This window comes from Embiotoca jacksoni, unplaced genomic scaffold (genome assembly GCF_022577435.1).
Source record: "Embiotoca jacksoni isolate LCO1_2020_lvr unplaced genomic scaffold, fEmbJac1.0.p SCAF_37, whole genome shotgun sequence".
NCBI lineage: Eukaryota > Metazoa > Chordata > Actinopteri > Embiotocidae > Embiotoca > Embiotoca jacksoni.
In genome coordinates this window covers 2,411,720-2,429,750 of record NW_027185389.1, presented here as the reverse complement: position 1 = coordinate 2,429,750, position 18,031 = coordinate 2,411,720, and the positions used below count along the sequence as shown (strand labels likewise).

At 42.3% G+C, this 18,031-nt stretch overlaps 2 protein-coding genes across 12 annotated transcripts in view; one reads left to right on the top strand and one right to left on the bottom strand.

Annotated features, from left to right (window-relative positions):
- The window catches only part of LOC138208290 (endophilin-B2-like), a 31,273-nt gene extending 18,166 nt beyond the window's left edge, over positions 1-13,107 (bottom strand). For 2 of the 9 annotated variants that reach the window (XM_069166063.1, XM_069166065.1), the window contains exons 1-6: positions 12,901-13,106; positions 11,268-11,409; positions 10,334-10,345; positions 6,892-7,020; positions 1,958-2,091; positions 267-359 (exon numbers count right to left, since the gene is read on the bottom strand). In XM_069166063.1, the coding sequence (XP_069022164.1) occupies positions 267-359; positions 1,958-2,091; positions 6,892-7,020; positions 10,334-10,345; positions 11,268-11,409; positions 12,901-12,963 (573 nt within the window). In that variant the 5' untranslated portion in view covers positions 12,964-13,106. Of the gene's footprint in view, positions 1-78; positions 97-266; positions 360-1,957; positions 2,092-6,891; positions 7,021-10,333; positions 10,346-11,267; positions 11,410-12,900 lie in introns of all 9 variants that reach the window. The other 7 variants (XM_069166064.1, XM_069166066.1, XM_069166060.1 and 4 more) reach the window with 6 other exon arrangements.
- A 355-nt stretch (positions 13,108-13,462) lies between these two features.
- On the top strand, positions 13,463-17,829 carry dph7 (diphthamide biosynthesis 7). 3 transcript variants are annotated; one of them, XM_069166054.1, is made up of 9 exons: positions 13,463-13,536; positions 13,840-14,013; positions 14,617-14,750; positions 14,855-14,942; positions 15,380-15,474; positions 15,582-15,739; positions 16,272-16,344; positions 16,425-16,663; positions 16,883-17,827. In XM_069166054.1, exons 2-9 carry the CDS (start codon positions 13,882-13,884, stop codon positions 17,341-17,343), a joined length of 1,380 nt encoding a protein of 459 aa, XP_069022155.1. In that variant the 5' UTR covers positions 13,463-13,536; positions 13,840-13,881; the 3' UTR covers positions 17,344-17,827. The 3 variants fall into 3 exon arrangements, with proteins under 3 accessions (XP_069022155.1, XP_069022154.1, XP_069022158.1); XM_069166053.1 differs by lacking the exon at positions 13,463-13,536 and having other exon boundaries at positions 13,574-14,013; positions 15,384-15,474; positions 16,883-17,829; XM_069166057.1 differs by lacking the exon at positions 13,463-13,536 and having other exon boundaries at positions 13,576-14,013.
- The last annotated feature ends 202 nt before the right edge of the window (positions 17,830-18,031 follow it).

Sequence of the window (18,031 nt, the reverse complement as noted above, 5' to 3'; positions counted from 1 at the left end):
CACTTCCTTAAAGACTGGGAAAACAACCCGAGGTTTGCATCAGACTGAAAGAATTAAAAAAACGTGTTTAATACTCACGTCACCCTCGCCACCACCCTTAATGTACAGACAGTTGGTTAGTCATGGTTGACGCCGCAGTGGGGCAATCATCAAAATGACAGTGGGAGTTGTGTGTGTGTGTGTGTGTGTGTTTTTGGTTGCAGAATTTGTTTTTTTTTTTTTTTTTTTTTGGGGGGGGGGGGGGGGGTAGGTGGGGGGGGACTCACCGCAGCTTTCGCCTCAGCCAACTTCGCCTTCTTCAGACGTGCTTTACAGGCGTCCAGGTCCAGGCGGAGGTTCTCCAGAAGGCGTCGCTCTTTCTGTACGACGACACGTCAACACGAACATATGAAAGTTAAAAAAAACAAAAACAACCACGCTGCCCTCCGGTGGCGAAGCTCAAAAGTGTTTTACAGGAAGAAGCCTCGACCGCTCGCTGAATGTATTAACATGTCCAAGAAGGGTGTTTTTTTGTATTTTTTAGATGCTACAAGATGCATTGTGAGTGAAATAAGCGACCAACGTTGCTATGACAAGAAAATATATTATATGAAAAGTAAAAAAAAAAAAAAATAAATAAAGTATGATTATAATATCAGCCCAATGTTGAAAACAACGCAGAAGTTTGCTTTGATTTTAAAAATGAATTAAATCCCTGACGCTTTTATTTTTATTTATTTGTATGTGAGGCTCGTTGTGAAGCAATCGAGACATCCTGCTCATTCAGCTGCGAAGTAAGAGACAGATATCAGGTTTTCCCACTTGACATCAGTTGCTTCTGTTTACAAACATGCTACCATTGTCATAACAAAGTTGCAGCTCTGCTCCATCAACATGATGCATTTTCATATTTCTGCCCTGACATCATCAGAACAAGAGTACCAGGCGTGGCGGAGATCATAAATACGATTAAAACGACTGTCACTTCAAAAGTATTTTTCTTACCAACCACTTCGATGTGAAGGTAAAACAAGAGGCCCTTGTTGGAAAGTTGTGACGTGTCAAAGAAATTTTTTAAAAAAGCCCCTAGTCTTCCCCACACAGGTGGACTTTCACAAAGATATTTCCGCTTAAAAACACTAAGTCGATGCACAAATTGAATCAGAGACCGAGATAAAAGATTACAAAAAAAAACACGAGTTGTGTAAATTGACATTTGTCTTGTAAATGTTAATTTGTTTTGTTGTTTTGTTTTAATCTCATACACAACTTCTAGTTGTCTAACATTGCCAGAGAGCCAGGACTGCTAGCTTAATCTGCTAACATTAGCATTCTTACTACTTTCAGTACATACAGGTGCGCAGCGTTTTGAAAATGCTGATACTCTTGTTCTGGTTTCCAGCAGTTTGAGGTCGAGGTTTTGTCCGTTGAAGGTTTAACTTTATGCTTTTTAATCGCGTCTTTTCTCTTTTTTTGTGCAGTCCCAAAAACGTAACGCTCACCCGTGGCTACCTGCGTGAGCCGAGGCCCCGCCCCCTTCTCAAAACACAGACACGCAGCAAAGAAGAAAAAAACGACAAATTAGCGCGACTTTCAGCGACAGTAAAACGCACAAACAACTCTCGCACACTGAGCTGCAATGAAAACGGATGCAACAGGAACTAAGCAAAAAAAAAATTAGTAGTTACTGAATGTAACTGCAGTTCTACGAGTTTGTTCATAGTTTTGTTTCTTTCGGGGGGGGGGGGGGGGGTGCCGTTGGGGAAACACCGATTTAGGAAAATAAAAAATCCTAAACACAGGGAAAAGTCAGAGACCCGCCCACTCAAGTTTTATACAATATGACTGTTCTTATCCACATAAATGATACAAAAAATTCAAGCTGTATGTTGTCATTTTTCCAGGTAGAAACTGGACGATCTGTGCGGATAATATGAAAAACGTGAAAAAAACGTGAGATGTGGTGTTTCGGACTTACCGAAATGGTCCTCCAGTCTCCTTCCAGGAAGTTCCTGAGGGGGGTGAGGAAGCTGATGGCCGACGTCTGGAGGAACTCCCTCTCCGCCGCTCCGAGTCGCCGCTCACACTCTCCAACTTTGATCAAAGTGCTGCCTGCAAACGAGGAGACAACACTCGGTCACCGGAAAAAAAAAAACACCGCTCCGTGGACACGAGTCCTGTTGCAGCAGAAATTTTATTGAAATTTTAAGATATTTGAGATAAATTTGCCTTTAATTAAAGAAAACTATCAAGTCCATACACCAGGAGAGCTACATTTATTCACAGTGAACCACCAGATCCTTCTTTCCTCCTTCAGGACCTCGGTGTCTCAGGCTCTGCTCTCTCCCTGTTCTCGTCCTACCTCAACGACCTCACCTACCGGGTAACTTGGAGAGGATCTGTGTCTGAACCTTGTCCTCTCACTACTGGTGTTCCTCAAGGCTCCGTCCCGGGTCCCCTCCTCTTCTCTCTGTACACCAACTCTCTCAGCTCTGTCGTTCACTCACGTCTTTTCCTACCACAGATATGCTGATGACACCCAACTAATCCTCTCTTTTCCCCGATCTGAAACACAGGTAGCAGCATGAATCTCTGCCTGTCTGACTGACATCTCTCAGTGGATGTCCTCACATCACCTGAAAATCAACCTCGACAAGACCGACCTGCTCTTCGTTCCAGGGAAAGACTCTCCCACCCTCGACCTGACTACTACCTTGTACAACTCTGTTATCCCGACCCTGACTGCTAAGAACCTCGGAGACACTCGACAGTCAACTCTCTCTTACTGCCAACATCACTGCAACAACACGTTCCTGTAGATACATGCTGCACAACATCAGGAGAATACGTCCTCTTCTCACTCAGAAGGCAGTCCAGGTTCTGGTCCAGGTTCTGGTCCAGGTTCTGGTCCAGGTTCTGGTCCAGGTTCTGGTCATCTCACGTCTAAACTACTGTAACTCCCTCCTGGCAGGTCTACCTGTTAGTGCCATCCGACCTCTGCAGCTCATCCAGAATGAAGCAGCTCGACTGGTCTTTAACCTCCTAAATTCCCTCACACTACTCGGCTCCTCCTCGTCCTCCTCCTCCTCCTCTTCCGCTCCCTTCGTTGGTTACCAGTAACTGCGTGCATCCGTTTCCAACCATAGGTACTTACGTACCGTGCTGTGAACAGACCGTGTCCAGTGTCCATCCAGGACATGGTCCAACCTTACATTCCACCCCTTCACTCCACTCTGCTTCTACCAGTCAGCTTGTTGCTCCTCACTGAACTAAACACTCTATAAAATCACGACTGTTTGCTGTCCTGGCTCCTAAATGGTGGAATGAGCTCTCCAACGACATCAGGACAGCGGAAAGTCTGAACATCTTCCGCCGCAAACTAAAAACACATCTCTTCAGACTTCACCTTAGGAGAACTTTAGTATCTTAACATGGAACTTACTAATAGAACTTTGTAGTTTGGCTTTCTTGAAGAAATTGCATTTTCTTGATTCTTGTTGTTCTGGTTTTTGTACCCTCATGGTTGAAATTAACTTATTGTAAGTCGCTTTGGATAAAAGAGTCAGATAAATGAAATGTAATATAATGTAACATAGCTAAGCTTTAACCAAAACAGCACGGGCCAAGTCAAGTATGCCGAGCACTTCCGTTACGCAGAGGAGACCAAACTGGCGTGGGAGGAAGGGAAACTATGTGAAAAATAACAAACCGTAACCCTTCTTTATATAGTGTTTTGTCTATTTTCCTTGATGCACGAGTTGTGTATCTAGATGCTACCTGATTATTGCATTTTTTTTTGTTCTCTGATGTTGGAGCCAGAATTTATTTCCAAAACTTCAGCCGTTGGTCCGTTTCCACATTCCTGAATTAATCTGAGTATATTCCATCAGTTCTTACGACCAAGGTGTGTTTGACAGGTGACATTCACGAGTGGGCGTCTCTGACGAAAACAGCTGCTGTACTTAATTTACAATCATGTGGTGCAACAATACACACACAGATTGAGGGAGTGGTACTAAAACTGTGTTTCCGTGCGCCGATCTGTTTATTAATAACGTGACGCTCCAGAAAGGCATCCAGTATAAGAGGCGTGTGCGTCTTTTTGTGTGACGTGGCAGGAAAATCCCTGGGCGTCGGTCGGAAAGTTGGAACCAGCGTCGGCGAAGACCATCAACAGCGTCAAAATAAACGATCAATATTTTAACAACAACAAAAACTGAAATTGAAAGTGAAATCCTGGAGGGAGGGTATAATGTTGGGATTATTTTTATTAATTTGTTCTTTATTCTGTAACGTAACGCAGAAAACAATCCTCACAGCATCTCTTTTCCCGATTTATTTAAAAAAAATTCCAAGTTAGATGTTTTTTTAATTGTTGCTACACAGTGGGTATGGAAAGTATTCAGACCCCTTTAAATTTTTCACTCTTTGTTTCATTGCAGCCATTTGCTAAAATCAAAAAAGTTCATTTTATTTCTCATTAATGTACACTCAGCACCCCATCTTGACAGAAAAAAACAGAAATGTAGAAATTTGTGCAAATTTATTAAAAAAGCAAAACTGAAATATCACATGGTCATAAGTATTCAGACCCTTTGCTGTGACACTCATATTTAACTCACATGCTGTCCATTTCTTCTGATCCTCCTTGAGATGGTTCTACTCCTTCATTGGAGTCCAGCTGTGTTTAATTAAACTGATTGGACTTGATTAGGAAAGGCACACACCTGTCTATATAAGACCTTACAGCTCACAGTGCATGTCAGAGCAAATGAGAATCATGAGGTCGAAGGAACTGTCCAAGGAGCTCAGAGACAGAATTGTGACAAGGCACAGATCTGGCAAAGGTTACAAAATAATTTCTGCAGCACTCAAGGTTCCTAAGAGCACAGTGGCCTCCATAATCCTTGAATGGAAGAAGTTTGGGACGACCAGAACTCTTCCTAGACCTGGCCGTCCAGCCAAACTGAGCAATCGTGGGAGAAGAGCCTTGGTGAGAGAGGTAAAGAAGAACCCAAAGATCACTGTGGCTGAGCTCCAGAGATGCAGTAGGGAGATGGGAGAAAGTTCCACAAAGTCAACGATCACTGCAGCCCTCCACCAGTCGGGGCTTTATGGCAGAGTGGCCCGACGGAAGCCTCTCCTCAGTGCAAGACATATGAAAGCCCGCATAGAGTTTGCCAAAAAACACATGAAGGACTCCCAGACTATGAGAAATAAGATTCTCTGGTCTGATGAGACCAAGATTGAACTTTTTGGCGTTAATTCTAAGCGGTATGTGTGGAGAAAACCAGGCACTGCTCATCACCTGCCCAATACAATCCCAACAGTGAAACATGGTGGTGGCAGCATCATGCTATGGGGGTGTTTTTCAGCTGCAGGGACAGGACGACTGGTTGCAATTGAAGGAAAGATGAAAGCGGCCAAGTACAGAGATATCCTGGAAGAAAACCTCTTCCAGAGTGCTCTGGACCTCAGACTGGGCCGAAGGTTCACCTTCCAACAAGACAATGACCCTCAGCACACAGCTAAAATAACAAAGGAGCGGCTTCGGAACAACTCTGTGACCATTCTTGACTGGCCCAGCCAGAGCCCTGACCTAAACCCAATTGAGCATCTCTGGAGAGACCTGAAAATGGCTGTCCACCAACGTTCACCATCCAACCTGACGGAACTGGAGAGGATCTGCAAGGAAGAATGGCAGAGGATCCCCAAATCCAGGTGTGAGAAGCTTGTTGCATCATTCCCAAGAAGACTCATGGCTGTACTAGCTCAAAAGGGTGCTTCTACTCAATACTGAGCAAAGGGTCTGAATACTTATGACCATGTGATATTTCAGTCTTTCTTTTTTAATAAATTTGCACAAATTTCTACATTTCTGTTTTTTTCTGTCAACATGGGGTGCTGAGTGTACATTAATGAGAAATAAAATGAACTTTTTTGATTTTAGCAAATGGCTGCAATGAAACAAAGAGTGAAAAATTTAAAGGGGTCTGAATACTTTCCGTACCCACTGTATACACAATATAAAAGAGTCCTGAACGAACAAAAAAAAACAAAAACAAATTTAAAACCTCTGCTCTGTAAATTCAATAATTTTGCTGAAATAAAACTGTTTTCCTTTAGAAAAAGTAGATTAGTTTAATCTAATATTCTTCAAACGCTTTAAGCAGGAAATCGCTTTAAATATCTGCCCATTCAGTTATGGAGTCTTGCATTAACATTTCATTTAATGAATTTATTTTGCTATCTGCTTGCAGAGAGGATATTCTTACATCATACAGTTTAAATATTTAAAACTGATTTACTGGCCTGTACGAGATTGTGGGGTCGGCAGACATGCAGCGGAAGAAGTATGTAAATACCAGGCATCTAAAACATTGCACAAAGTTTTCCATTTATCTGTCTTCTAACTAAGATAAAACTAAAATACCAGGCGTCTAAAACATTGCACAAAGTTTTCCATTTATCTGTCTTCTAACTAAGATAAAACTAAAATACCAGGCGTCTAAAACATTGCACAAAGTTTTCCATTTATCTGTCTTCTAACTAAGATAAAACTAAAATACCAGGCGTCTAAAACATTGCACAAAGTTTTCCATTTATCTGTCTTCTAACTAAGATAAAACTAAAGTGCTCTTGATTCAGCAGTTACAAATTTGCCTGCTTGTGAATGTTGTGACGTTCGTGTCGGAGTTTGTGCTGTTGTTGAGTTGCAATTCATTATACTGGCAGATAATCCAAATATTTACAGAGTTTGAATTGATATAAACAGGGGAGATAAAATAGTTTATAAAAAAAACCTAAAAATGAGACAGGAATGCTGAGAGGAAACTTGCATTTGGTCAGAAGTCATAATCTGAATTATTCACCCCTTTTAAGATTGTTTTTTTTTTTAACTTTCTTACTCACCGTATGGAGTCCCGGGACCGAAGTCCTTCGCTGCATCTTGCATGTACTGACCCAACAGCTGTGGGTTGGTGACCCTGGACGGCACCTTCATGTCCAACTTTTCGTAGAAAAACTCCTCGATTCGGGCACCTGCAGAGACAGTCGGGGCGGTTTAATTCACCACACAGCAGGAAAAAACTAAGAAACTAGACTAAATAAAAACTAGACCCAAAAAAAAGAGCAACTTTTGGACTTCTGTCTGCTGGAGGAGCAAAAAGCTGCTTTTTATTAACATGTAAGTTTGTGATTCTGCATATGGTGGAGGTGTTTTTTGACACATTTCAGCCCCCTGGTGGCCAAACATTAAGATTAAAAGAAGTACCTGTACAACAAAAATAAAGAACTGTTATAGGACCCCATTGCACTTGATTTTGCACTTTTATTAAATTATTGATCCATTTACTTGAAAGTGTCATTTTTAATTGTGTAACTGCTCAATGTGCTGATAAACCAGTTTGTACATTTTTATACTGTTACTGGATGGCTTATGTTGAGCAGCTGAGATCTTTAGCTGCAAAGAAACTGCAGCTGTTAACAAAGAAAAAAGTTCAATCGGTAAAAACTCAAATTTAAAAAAACAACAACAACACTGTATTCAAGCAAAATACTTCAAAAATACTTTCCAGCTCTTCCATCTTTGTGTATTTATTAACAAAGCCTCCAAACACAAAACAACCCGATGCCAGATTTATCTACTTTTGTACATCATCTATTTAAATATGAATTCTGTATGAAGCCATGCCAGTCAAACGTTTACCACGAGGCAACGTAGGTTACTATGGTTACTACTACTACTTTTTTTAATTTTGCGTTTAAATATTTAGTTTATTCTCAAAATTTCTACTTTATTCTCAAAATTGTTGGGAGTAGTTATTATTTAATCAATACATGAGAGGCTTCTTTTATCCAACTGCAGCATCTGAAAATAAAAACTGACTTTTGTATGAAAAACATAGCGGGACAAAATAACATGAACACCTTACAACGTAAAGGGGCTCAATAACTGCAGCTTGTGACAAATTTCATGTAGTGGGTTGCTTCGAAATCAGAAAACGGTCATTGAATTGAATCAATACGTCTAAATATATACACAGAAATGTTTTTAAGGTTCTTGTTACTTTGTCCGCTGCTAAAAAAAAAAATATGTCATCAGTTAAATAAAATCCTTTGAGAAAGCCTCGTCTGTCTGTTTGCAGAGCTTCACACTGCAAATCAAAGTCCTTCTAAATAACAGAGTGTTCAGACCGGACTCAAAATAGTTCCTTGTGTCAGCTTTAGCAAATCTAATAACAATACTGAAAATGATACGGAGCTTTAAAACTACCAGAATGACACAACAGTCGAATGATTATTATGTATCACCAGACCGTCAAATCCGGTGAATTACACGGCTGCACTTCAAATAAACATGTTTTCCACAAGTACAGGATGAAGATAATAACAAGAAATACTCATCAAGAAGAAAACAAATCTGACGAACAAGCTTTCGTTTGGTGTTTTTTTTCTCAGGACGTCTCTGAAAAAGAAATCACAAAATACAAAGGCCTCCTTCACTGTATTCAACTTAAATGTAGTTAAATAATTATAATTTTGAAATTCACTTTTATATAATTCTATTTTAATAATATTTCTATGATTTCAATTTCAGACTTGATCAGGACAACTTTGGTTTACATTCTTGTTTTTGTGTCATTCTGTAATTTTGATTTGTTTCATCCTTTTTTTAAAATAATGATTTCCTGTTCAAAATACTTGTAATCAATTACAATAGTCTTGTTTTAACTCTATAAAATGTGATCTACTGTTAATAACACGCTTCTGACGCTGTCCAACGGGTCATAACAGTGAATACTTGTGGAAAACTCTTCATGTGACAGAAACCTGCAGGAAAAAGAGTTTGTTGAACACACACACACACACACACACACACACACACACACACACACACACACACACACACACACACACTAATCACTACACACTGTCACAGATATGAAGCCGGAGAGATGAACCTTTAAGAGGTGACGTGAGGAAGACATGGAAAAGCCACGATGAACGTGAACTGTGTGGGAAATGGTCAAATAAATAAATAAATGAGACGACGGTTGAAAGCTGAAATCCTGTTTCTGAATTCTGACTCTGTTCCACCAGCTTCACTCATCAATGAGAGTTTATCGGTTCTTCTTCACAGCTGAAATATCGTCTTCATCATCCGAGGTGTGGTTTTCTGTCCATATTACAAGCTAAACTATTGTTGAGCAGATTTTCTCTGAGTTTTAAGTAAAACAATTTGTGGTAAAATTGGTGGAATTAAAACAAAAACAAACAAAACAACAACAATAACAAAAAAAACAAAAAAAATGTCAAGCACTACCTGACAAAGTAAGAAATATGTAATCACTTCCTTTGATAATAAACAAGCTGCACATCATAGAAATATTTTACTTTATTAATAATGTTTTATTTCTGTTTTGAACTCGTGTCTAAAAGTAAAACAAATTAAAAACTACTGAAGGTGACGTATGTTTCCAGAACAGACGGTCTGTGACTGTAATATAGAAACAAACGACTATGTCAGCCTTTCAAAATAAGAGCTTGAGATGCTGTTTAAATCATCTCAATTCAACACAAACTGTGTGCACAAAAACAAAGTGCAGTCTCTCACAACTAGAAGCTGTAAAACTAACTATATAAAACTTAAATTTTACATTTTCACCATTCACATGCTGGTTGTCACGTTCACGTCTTGTTTTTTTCTGGTTGTTTCGATTTTTCCAGTTTAACCTGCAGCAGGTTTGTTTTGCTGATAAGAGGAAGAGGCAGCCGAGCTGATTGTAAATGATGAGTTCATTTTTGTGAATAAAGCGAGCGTAGTTTGAAAAGGTGACTTTTAAAGCTGCAATACTTTTCAGTCCGGTTCCTGTTAACGACATATTTCGTTGAAAGTTAGTAAAAATTGAAAGCTCCCGTGAATATTTTGCAACATTTTGACAAAAAGACTCAAACCTGACAAGATAAAAAACTGTTAAAGATCCATAAAAATATGGACAGAAAACCACAAATATTAAAGCTTTGGCTTTAAAAAGCAAGATGAAGACGAGATGGGAAAATCTCCTCTATAATAGAAATAATAGAAAATAACAGTTTGGTGGAAGCCGGTCAAACGGAGGCTGAAACTGAGTCACTGTGTGGTTTCACAGCTGACTTCATTCAGATTATTTATTTATTTTCTTCTTTTTTTTTGGGGGGGGGGGGGGGGGGGGGGTTCCTGTTTTTCAACTTCTTGTGCAGCTTCATTTTCAAAAAGGCATGAAAGGTTGTTTTTTTTCCCACGGTGGGGGCCCTGGAGAAGGGCGGGGAGGAGGGGGGGGGTGGAGGGGTACGGGGTGGGGGGGGTACTCACCAGTGTGATCAACTGTGGCATGGAGAATCAAAAAGTCACAAGTTAGACGCCCCCCTCGTCATCCATATCACTGCAAAGCCTATAAAGACGTCTAATAACGCTATAAATAAGGGTCATGTGTGTTGTTTTTTCCTGTCGCTATGACGACCATACTAGTGTTTTTTTTTATTTTGTATTTTTTTACATGTGTATTTGCCAGCCCCATTTTTTTTTTAAAGCTGCCCTGTGGTGTTTTTTAACCACTAGTGGTGCTAGAGAGCAAATATTTCAGGGGGTTTTGTGTTGTGTTGTACGTGAAGACACAAACGCACACACACACACACGAGACACACAGTTTCAGACTATTCTGCCGACCATGCACAAATTTAAATAGCTAACAAATCAGCTTTGGGACAGGATATACAACATGTAACTTTAGTTTGTTCTCCACAGGGCACCTTTAAACTCAACTCAATTCATCTAAACGAACACGTTTTTAACTGCTCGGATAAAAAGTTCTCCGGCGTAAAAGTTTTAGTTTTTTTTTTCCTCAGTAACATCCCGTTTTTGTCGACACCGTCACGGATGTTTAAGTTTAAGTGTTGAACTCAACGGCACTTTACTCATAAAAAAAAAATGAAATTAATTAGCAACAGCAGCAAATATAATGCTGTACAGTACCACCGAATTTTTTTGTGTACATAAGTGTTTATTCATTTTTCTAAAAAAAATAAATCATTATTTTACCGTGTAATTTATTCTCATCGTGTGTCAGAAACTTCGATCGATTCCAACGATGTCAACAAAAACCGAACATTTACGAGCTTCATTAAATCGTTTGTGTTTTATTTTCAGACCAAGTCTAATAAAATGGCCGCTGAGTGCGCACTGAGCTGGCAGTCGTTCTGCTTGGAGACTTTTACTCCAGATTGTTTTGCACCACGTGATGCCATACTTGGGTTGGGCTGCAGCAGGACCTCCGTCTGCCTGAAGATCTTCTCCGTCCACAGTTTGGTGCAGTCGGCTCGGCTCATCAGGTTCTCGAAGTGAGCGTCCAGCTCCGTCTTCTCCGCCTGGCCCAGCTTCTCCTCCGTGAACTGAGGCGGAGCGCAAAGACGAAAGAACAAAAACTCACACACGTCTGGTTCTGGAGATTTGAAATGGATGTCGTCCGATATGAAAACTTATTTCATTATTGATTACACTCGCGGCCGCGTTTACAAGCCACCGATGTCATTTTGGACAATAAAGTTGCCTCTATTGCAAATGTTTGAACCTCAGTTTCAGTCGAAAATCAAATATCGGTTGGCATCTACTATTAAATAATTATTATTCATGAAAAGATTACTTTCACTATTATTGAATTTGTCCATAATTTTCTCAGTTAATCGATTCGTTTTTCTTTAAATCTGTCGATAAGCCCGACTAACAGTCCACTGTTAAAATATATTCAATTCATTTACACAAAAGGACTAAAAGAACCATAATTATTTACATTTAGGAAGCTTTTTTATTTAAAAACAACAACAAAAGGACTCAAAACTAGCGTTGGAAATGAAGTGGGGCAAAAGGCAAAAATGCCCAAAATGACACTGAAAATTTTTATCAAAGGGCAAAACAATTCCTTGAGATTGTGAAGAATTAATTATATTCACAAATTTAGGCCACAGTTAGCCATAATTTCATTCAATCTAATTTTGATAAATTGTTGTTGTTCAGACTATGTTTGTAGGTAACTTGTGAATTATACATATATATGCTTTATATTTACTCCTGTTGGCACATGTTGGTGATGTTGGTTTAATCTGGGCTCATATCACATGACAAAAAAAAACAAAACAGCAACTTTATGCACTAAATCAGTCTAATGTTTTTGTTTTTGTTTTTTTTAAACATTGTTTTTCAACAACAACGGCAAAAGTTGCCTCCCAAATATTTGATCAATTTCCTACACTGCTCAAAAAAAAAATAAAAAAAATAATTAATCCATTATTGAAATAGCTGAAGAATAATCTTCTGCCCGTTAAGTAATTGATTAATTGACTAATGGTTGCAGCTGCAAAAAAAAAAAAAAAAAAAAAGCGAGAGCGAGATCAACGTGACGCGGTGACGTCACGAGGGGGTCCGGTTCACGAGCTGCTCGGGCTCCCTCTGACGTCCCTCTGACGTCCCACCTCGTCCTGTCACCCTCCAAACTTATCCGAACGAATTAACGTGAACCTGAACATGGCAGTTGGCTGACGTCATTTAACCTCATCAATGACGAATACGTTGCTACGTTACGCTCCGTAAAATAAGGTAACCCCGGCGGCTAACAACAACAACAACAACAACTGCCCCGACGGTCGGTTGTCTCGTCACGACCACCGGCCTAAAACCACGACCGGGGACGTCGCTGAATTACCGAGAAACGTTGTCCGCCTCAGACGAAGCGAAACGTACCGGGAAAAAAAAACAAAAAACACAATAAACTTGCGACGCCGGGACTCTCGTAACCGTTCACCGGCCGCGGCGTCGGTAACGGCCGGCTGTCAAAGAGAAAAGCGAGCGGAAGCGTCGCTCTGGCACGCGCGGCCGGTTGTCGTTACCTGGACGGCTCGCGTGAAGAACAGTCCGGCGCCGGACGCCAATTTCTTCACGTTGAAATCCATCTCGTCCCGCTCGCGAACCGGCGACGTTTCACCCGACGAAGAGTTTGTGTCGACGGGCGGCTGCTCGGTCCTCCCGATGTGACGGCGCGACGCCGAGAGGTCACGTGACCGACCGGGGGACGAGGCCCTGCTACGTCACCAACGGAAAATATATATTAAAAAAAAAAAAATAAAGCAAAGTAATAGACTCACAATTAAAGTGGTGTTGTTGTTTTTTTTTATTTGTTTTTATATCATAAACCGGCACAAAAAAAAAAAGAAGAACAGCAAGTTACCGTGTTGAAGTCACAAGTTTTTACGCAAATGAAATACAAGCGTTTGACCAGCAGATGTCACCATACTAACGGAATGACTGCAGCAACAAACCGAAGCACAAATCCTAAACTCTGACTAACGATGACAAAAAAACCAATCCCTAAAATCCGTTGCCTTTCCGAGTCCTTTGAATGTCTATTGCTGTGGGTTCCTTTTTTTTTTTTTTTTTTTTTTTGCTGTGGTACGTGAATGCACCACTATCGCCCAGCGATGACGTAAGCACGCAAAGAGCGTCGCAGTCAACGCTCGGACACCCATGTGAGTTTTGTTGATAATGTTGTTGTTGTTTTTCTGTAGACATTCAGTGTTATTTATCCGTGTTAGATTCACTTCGGACATTTTAATTACTTCCCCTAAAATATTCGCTTCCTGTCTGAAGTGTCCACGTGGTGACAGTTTGCCTCGCGCGAGACCGAACCGTTCATTTATAGTTTAGGTTAGCTTAGCAACCGAGCGGATTATTATGCTACTTCGTAGACGTATCTTGAGTTTACTTTAGTTGTCGCAAATAGGACGTGTATTTATATATTTATAAATATATATATATGTTTTCTTTTACAGCTATTGCACCGGCCACGGTGACGTTATGCACAGCAGGTGGTCATGGCTTGGAAGTCGAGGACGCGCAGCCTGCAGGTGTTCGACACGGAGCTGAGCGCCGACACGGTGGAGTGGTGTCCGGTACCGTCGAGCCACGACGTCCTGGCCTGCGGGACGTATCAGCTGCAGAAAGGGGTAACGGTGACACCCCCGCCGCCCCCCCCCCCAATAAACACCTGTGGTCCAAAAACAGAACCACGTCACGTGGTCCATCATAACACGTGACTGCTGTCCTTGTTGCTCAGTAAAACCAGAACTTGCATCCTTTTCTGAAAAAGGTTGGATTACCAACAGGTACACAGCCCCACCCCCCTCCTCCCCCCAGAAACCTGCAGCCCAGAAAGGGGGGAGGGGGGGTGTACTACCTACAAAGCAAGGTTATATGTTGAGACCAAAAGCCAGGGAAGGTGAGCTAGATCACCATGGTAACCGACGCTGCAAACTTAACCCGAGCAGGTTATGTTGGGAGATATCGGATCAAAACGTTAGAAAGTCACCGGTGATTTTTATATGAGGTATAAATACATTTAATTTTTTATTTTTTTTTACTGATTTTAGGGACTGATTGATGCACACATCAAATAATAAATTAATTTCATGAAATATGCACCTGCAATTAGACCTTCCGTCATTCAGCAGCTGCAGCTTCATTATAGTTAAAAAAAAAAAAAGAGTTTGCTCCTCGTTCATACAGACTTCATCGTGCTTAATACCGTCTCGTCATTCGTTGCCCTGCAGGGAGCCGAAGACGCCGCCGCCCCGAGCCGGACCGGCCGTCTCTACCTCTTCGAATTCCGGCGGGAAGGACCGATGAGCCCTCCTCTCGCCGAGCTGCAGCGCGTCGACACAGCAGCCATTTTAGATCTGAAATGGTGAGAAGTGAGGGGTTGGGGTTTTTTGGGGGTTTGTTTTTTTTTTCCCAACGGTGTCTGCTGCTTTACTTCCTTCTTGCTCATTTGTTTTTCATTTTTTTCAGGTGCCACGTTCCCCTGTCGGACCGGGCAGTTCTGGGGATGGCAGCCGCTACGGGACAGCTGCAGCTGTTCACGCTGTCGGACGGTCAGGTGAGGAATGAGACGTCAAAAGAACCTGCAGGATGATGGAAGTTAAAAGCCGTCTTTGCTAGTTGGGAGCGGGAAGTGACCATATTTGGACGAGCTGTAACCTGACTGCACAACGGGCCTGTCAATCAAACAGATTGACTGCTTTTTGAGGCTAATTTTCAAATGAATGAGGGATTATTTTCAGATGGACCTCCAGAAATTTAATTAAAAGGAGCAACTTTAGCTAACAACACCGAAATAACTCGTGGAAAAAGTTTATTGACTTTATATTTAATGAGAGAAGTTGAATGGGAGTCTATGGAGCTGGAGGCTTTTTTGGAGCCGACCTCTAGTGGCACTCACTGGTATTGCAGCACCTCTGCATTGAGCACATTTTGTTTTTACTGTGCTGTGAGTGTTCAATGTCTGCATTCATGAAGCCCGTGTGTCTCCGGTAGGCAGGCGGCCGCAGTCTGCAGCCTCTCAGCAGCTTGGAGGTCGGAGCCGAGCGGCTGGCTCTGTCGCTGGACTGGTCCACCGGCAGGATGGACAGGTAACCGGCAACCCGGAGCGCCTCCTGCTGGATGTTTACACTGTTAAATACTGTTAAAAAAAAAAAAAAAAAAAACTCACAGTGGTCGTGTCCCAAAACGTCCACAGCAGCGATGTGCGGGTGGCGTGCAGCGACTCGGCCGGCTGCGTCAGCGTGATCTCTCCGGCCGAAGGCGCCCTGACGGCTCTGTCTCAGTGGAAAGCTCACGACTTCGAGGCCTGGATCGCAGCCTTCTCCTACTGGGACACGCAGCTGCTTTATTCTGGTAATGTCGCACTTTTCAGATTGAATACATTCAATTCAATTTGGTTGTTTTTTTTAATTCACCAACCTGTCACTTATCAGATTAGTTGTAATTAATTAGGTCAGAATAATAATAATATTCTAAAAATGCAGATTTTCTTTTATCGTTCATCCCTTATAGATTTTATTTTGAAAGTCTTCACCTTGTAGTCATAATGATACCCGTTGGGAGTGACGTGGCAACAGGTTTCTGTATCTTTGATAGTGTGTGTGTGTGTTTACTTGTATAACTATCTTTGAGAGTACCACTTTACATTTTAGATTATTTATGAGGATATTTTGACAAATTTTTGACCCTTCAAACTACATTTTGAGGGTTAAAATTTGAATTAGATTTTTGGTTGGTGGTTGGGGGTTTGTCACATTGTTGTCGTGGTTACGGTTAAGAAAGGGTGCGGTGGGGCTAGGGAATGCATTATGTCAGCAGATGTCCTCACAAAGATAGCTGAACAAACACGCGTGTGTGTGTGTGTGTGTGTGTGTTTTCTCACCAGGCGGGGACGACTGTAAACTGAAAGGCTGGGACCTTCGGCTCGGCTCCTCCAGTCCCACTTTCACCAGTAAAAGGTAGCGAGACGTCTTGATTGTCGGCGTCGACCGCCTCGTTTCTGAACAGTTCGGTGACTGGAAAACGTTTTATTTTGAAGGCACTCGATGGGCGTGTGCAGCATCCACAGCAACCCACACCGGGAACACATCGTGGCCACCGGCAGCTACGACGAGCAGGTGGCGCTGTGGGACGGCAGGAACATGCGGCAGCCGCTCGCCGAGACGCCCGTTGGCGGAGGAGTGTGGAGGCTGAAGTGGCATCCGACCCATCAGCACCTCCTGCTGGCCGCCTGCATGCACAACGACTTCCACGTCCTGCACTGCCAGCAGGCGCTCGGTGGGTTTCAAAGGATTTTGTTTCCTGTCGAGTTCGACTTCCTCTTTGATTCTTTACACGTAACGACACTAAAGCAGATTAATTAGGAACCTCATTTTTATATATTTAAAAAAAATGTTAATGTCTTGTTAATCGAAATATTAATTGCAGACAAAGATGTGATTGAAGTCTAAAATTATTATAATTTTTAAATAACCCTGGTCGTTTTTCTTCCTCAAGAGGGTGGAGGAGGAGGAGGAGGAGCCTGTCCGGTCGTCGCCTCCTACATCCTCCACAACTCGCTGGCGTACGGAGCCGACTGGTCCAGGCTGTCCCTGGAGGACGCCGCCGCTCCCGGCTCGCCTCCCGCCGCCAAAGCACCAAAGGAAAGCCTCGATGGAGGAGGAGAAGGAAGAGGAGGAGGAGGAGGAGGAGGAGGAGGAGGACACCTGAGGATCCAGTACGAGTCTCCAACCGCCAGCTTCGACACCTCGCTGGAGGACGACGCCGGACGCTACATCCCCGAGGGGCTGGCGGAGGCGCCGCCCCCCTCCTCCTCCACCTCCATCCCTCCCCCCCTCAACCCCGACGCTCCCTCGCTGTCCTGCCTGCTGGCCAGCTGCTCCTTCTACGACCACATGCTGCACGTGTGGCGTTGGGACTGGACTCCCGACGGGGCGCCGGCCGAAACGGCACTATAGAAATATCCTTTAATCGCAATGTACAGACCGACTATAAACGAGGGTCCCGATAGGCTGTTATAACTTCCATCACACAGTTATGCAACTAGCAAAAAAAAAAAAAACCTCTATTTTCATAACGACACAGATTTTTATAAACGTTGTATTTAAAACATATAAAATTGTTTATAATCCTTCTGTCCTGTAACCAACGAGAGCAATACAGACGTTCACCCTCACAACTTCCTGCTGTCGTCATCGTCTTGTTTTTTTTAACGCATGAATCGGGTACTTGTGGAGGATACGAATGAGTCTTGTTGACTTTTGTTTGGAATACGTGATTCAGATACACAACTCTGAGTGAGCTTGATGCAAAACCCCGCTGCTTTTTTCCCAGTTTGTTTCTGTTTGTTAAATTGTAGGAAATAACAATGGAGTCTGGTGAAACCACCGATCATCAGTAAACCTGCTGACTGATGATTATCGATCAGATATCGACCATTAATCAAAGGTGGGGGGGGGGGGGGGTTGTTTTATGACGTGAGATCAGCGAGGTGCATTGAGACTAGATCTGGATCGCCGTGGTAACCGACAAACTTAACCCCGGTTTCCGGAAGCAGGTTAAAAGTTCGAGATACAACGGATTGAAAACACGCCAAAAGCTCCGCCCACCGGCCGATCGATTCTCTCCCTGGAAAAAAAACGTCAG

What these genes read in the sequence shown, in the direction of transcription:
- dph7 (XM_069166053.1), top strand. Translation starts at nt 13,824, where the DNA reads ATGTTTTCTTTTACAGCTATTGCACCGGCCACGGTGACGTTATGCACA. An exon ending in TCCACCGGCAGGATGGACAG is followed by an intron (nt 15,475 to 15,581) that starts GTAACCGGCAAC and finishes AAACGTCCACAG; the next exon opens with CAGCGATGTGCGGGTGGCGT. An exon ending in CACGCAGCTGCTTTATTCTG is followed by an intron (nt 15,740 to 16,271) that starts GTAATGTCGCAC and finishes TTTTCTCACCAG; the next exon opens with GCGGGGACGACTGTAAACTG.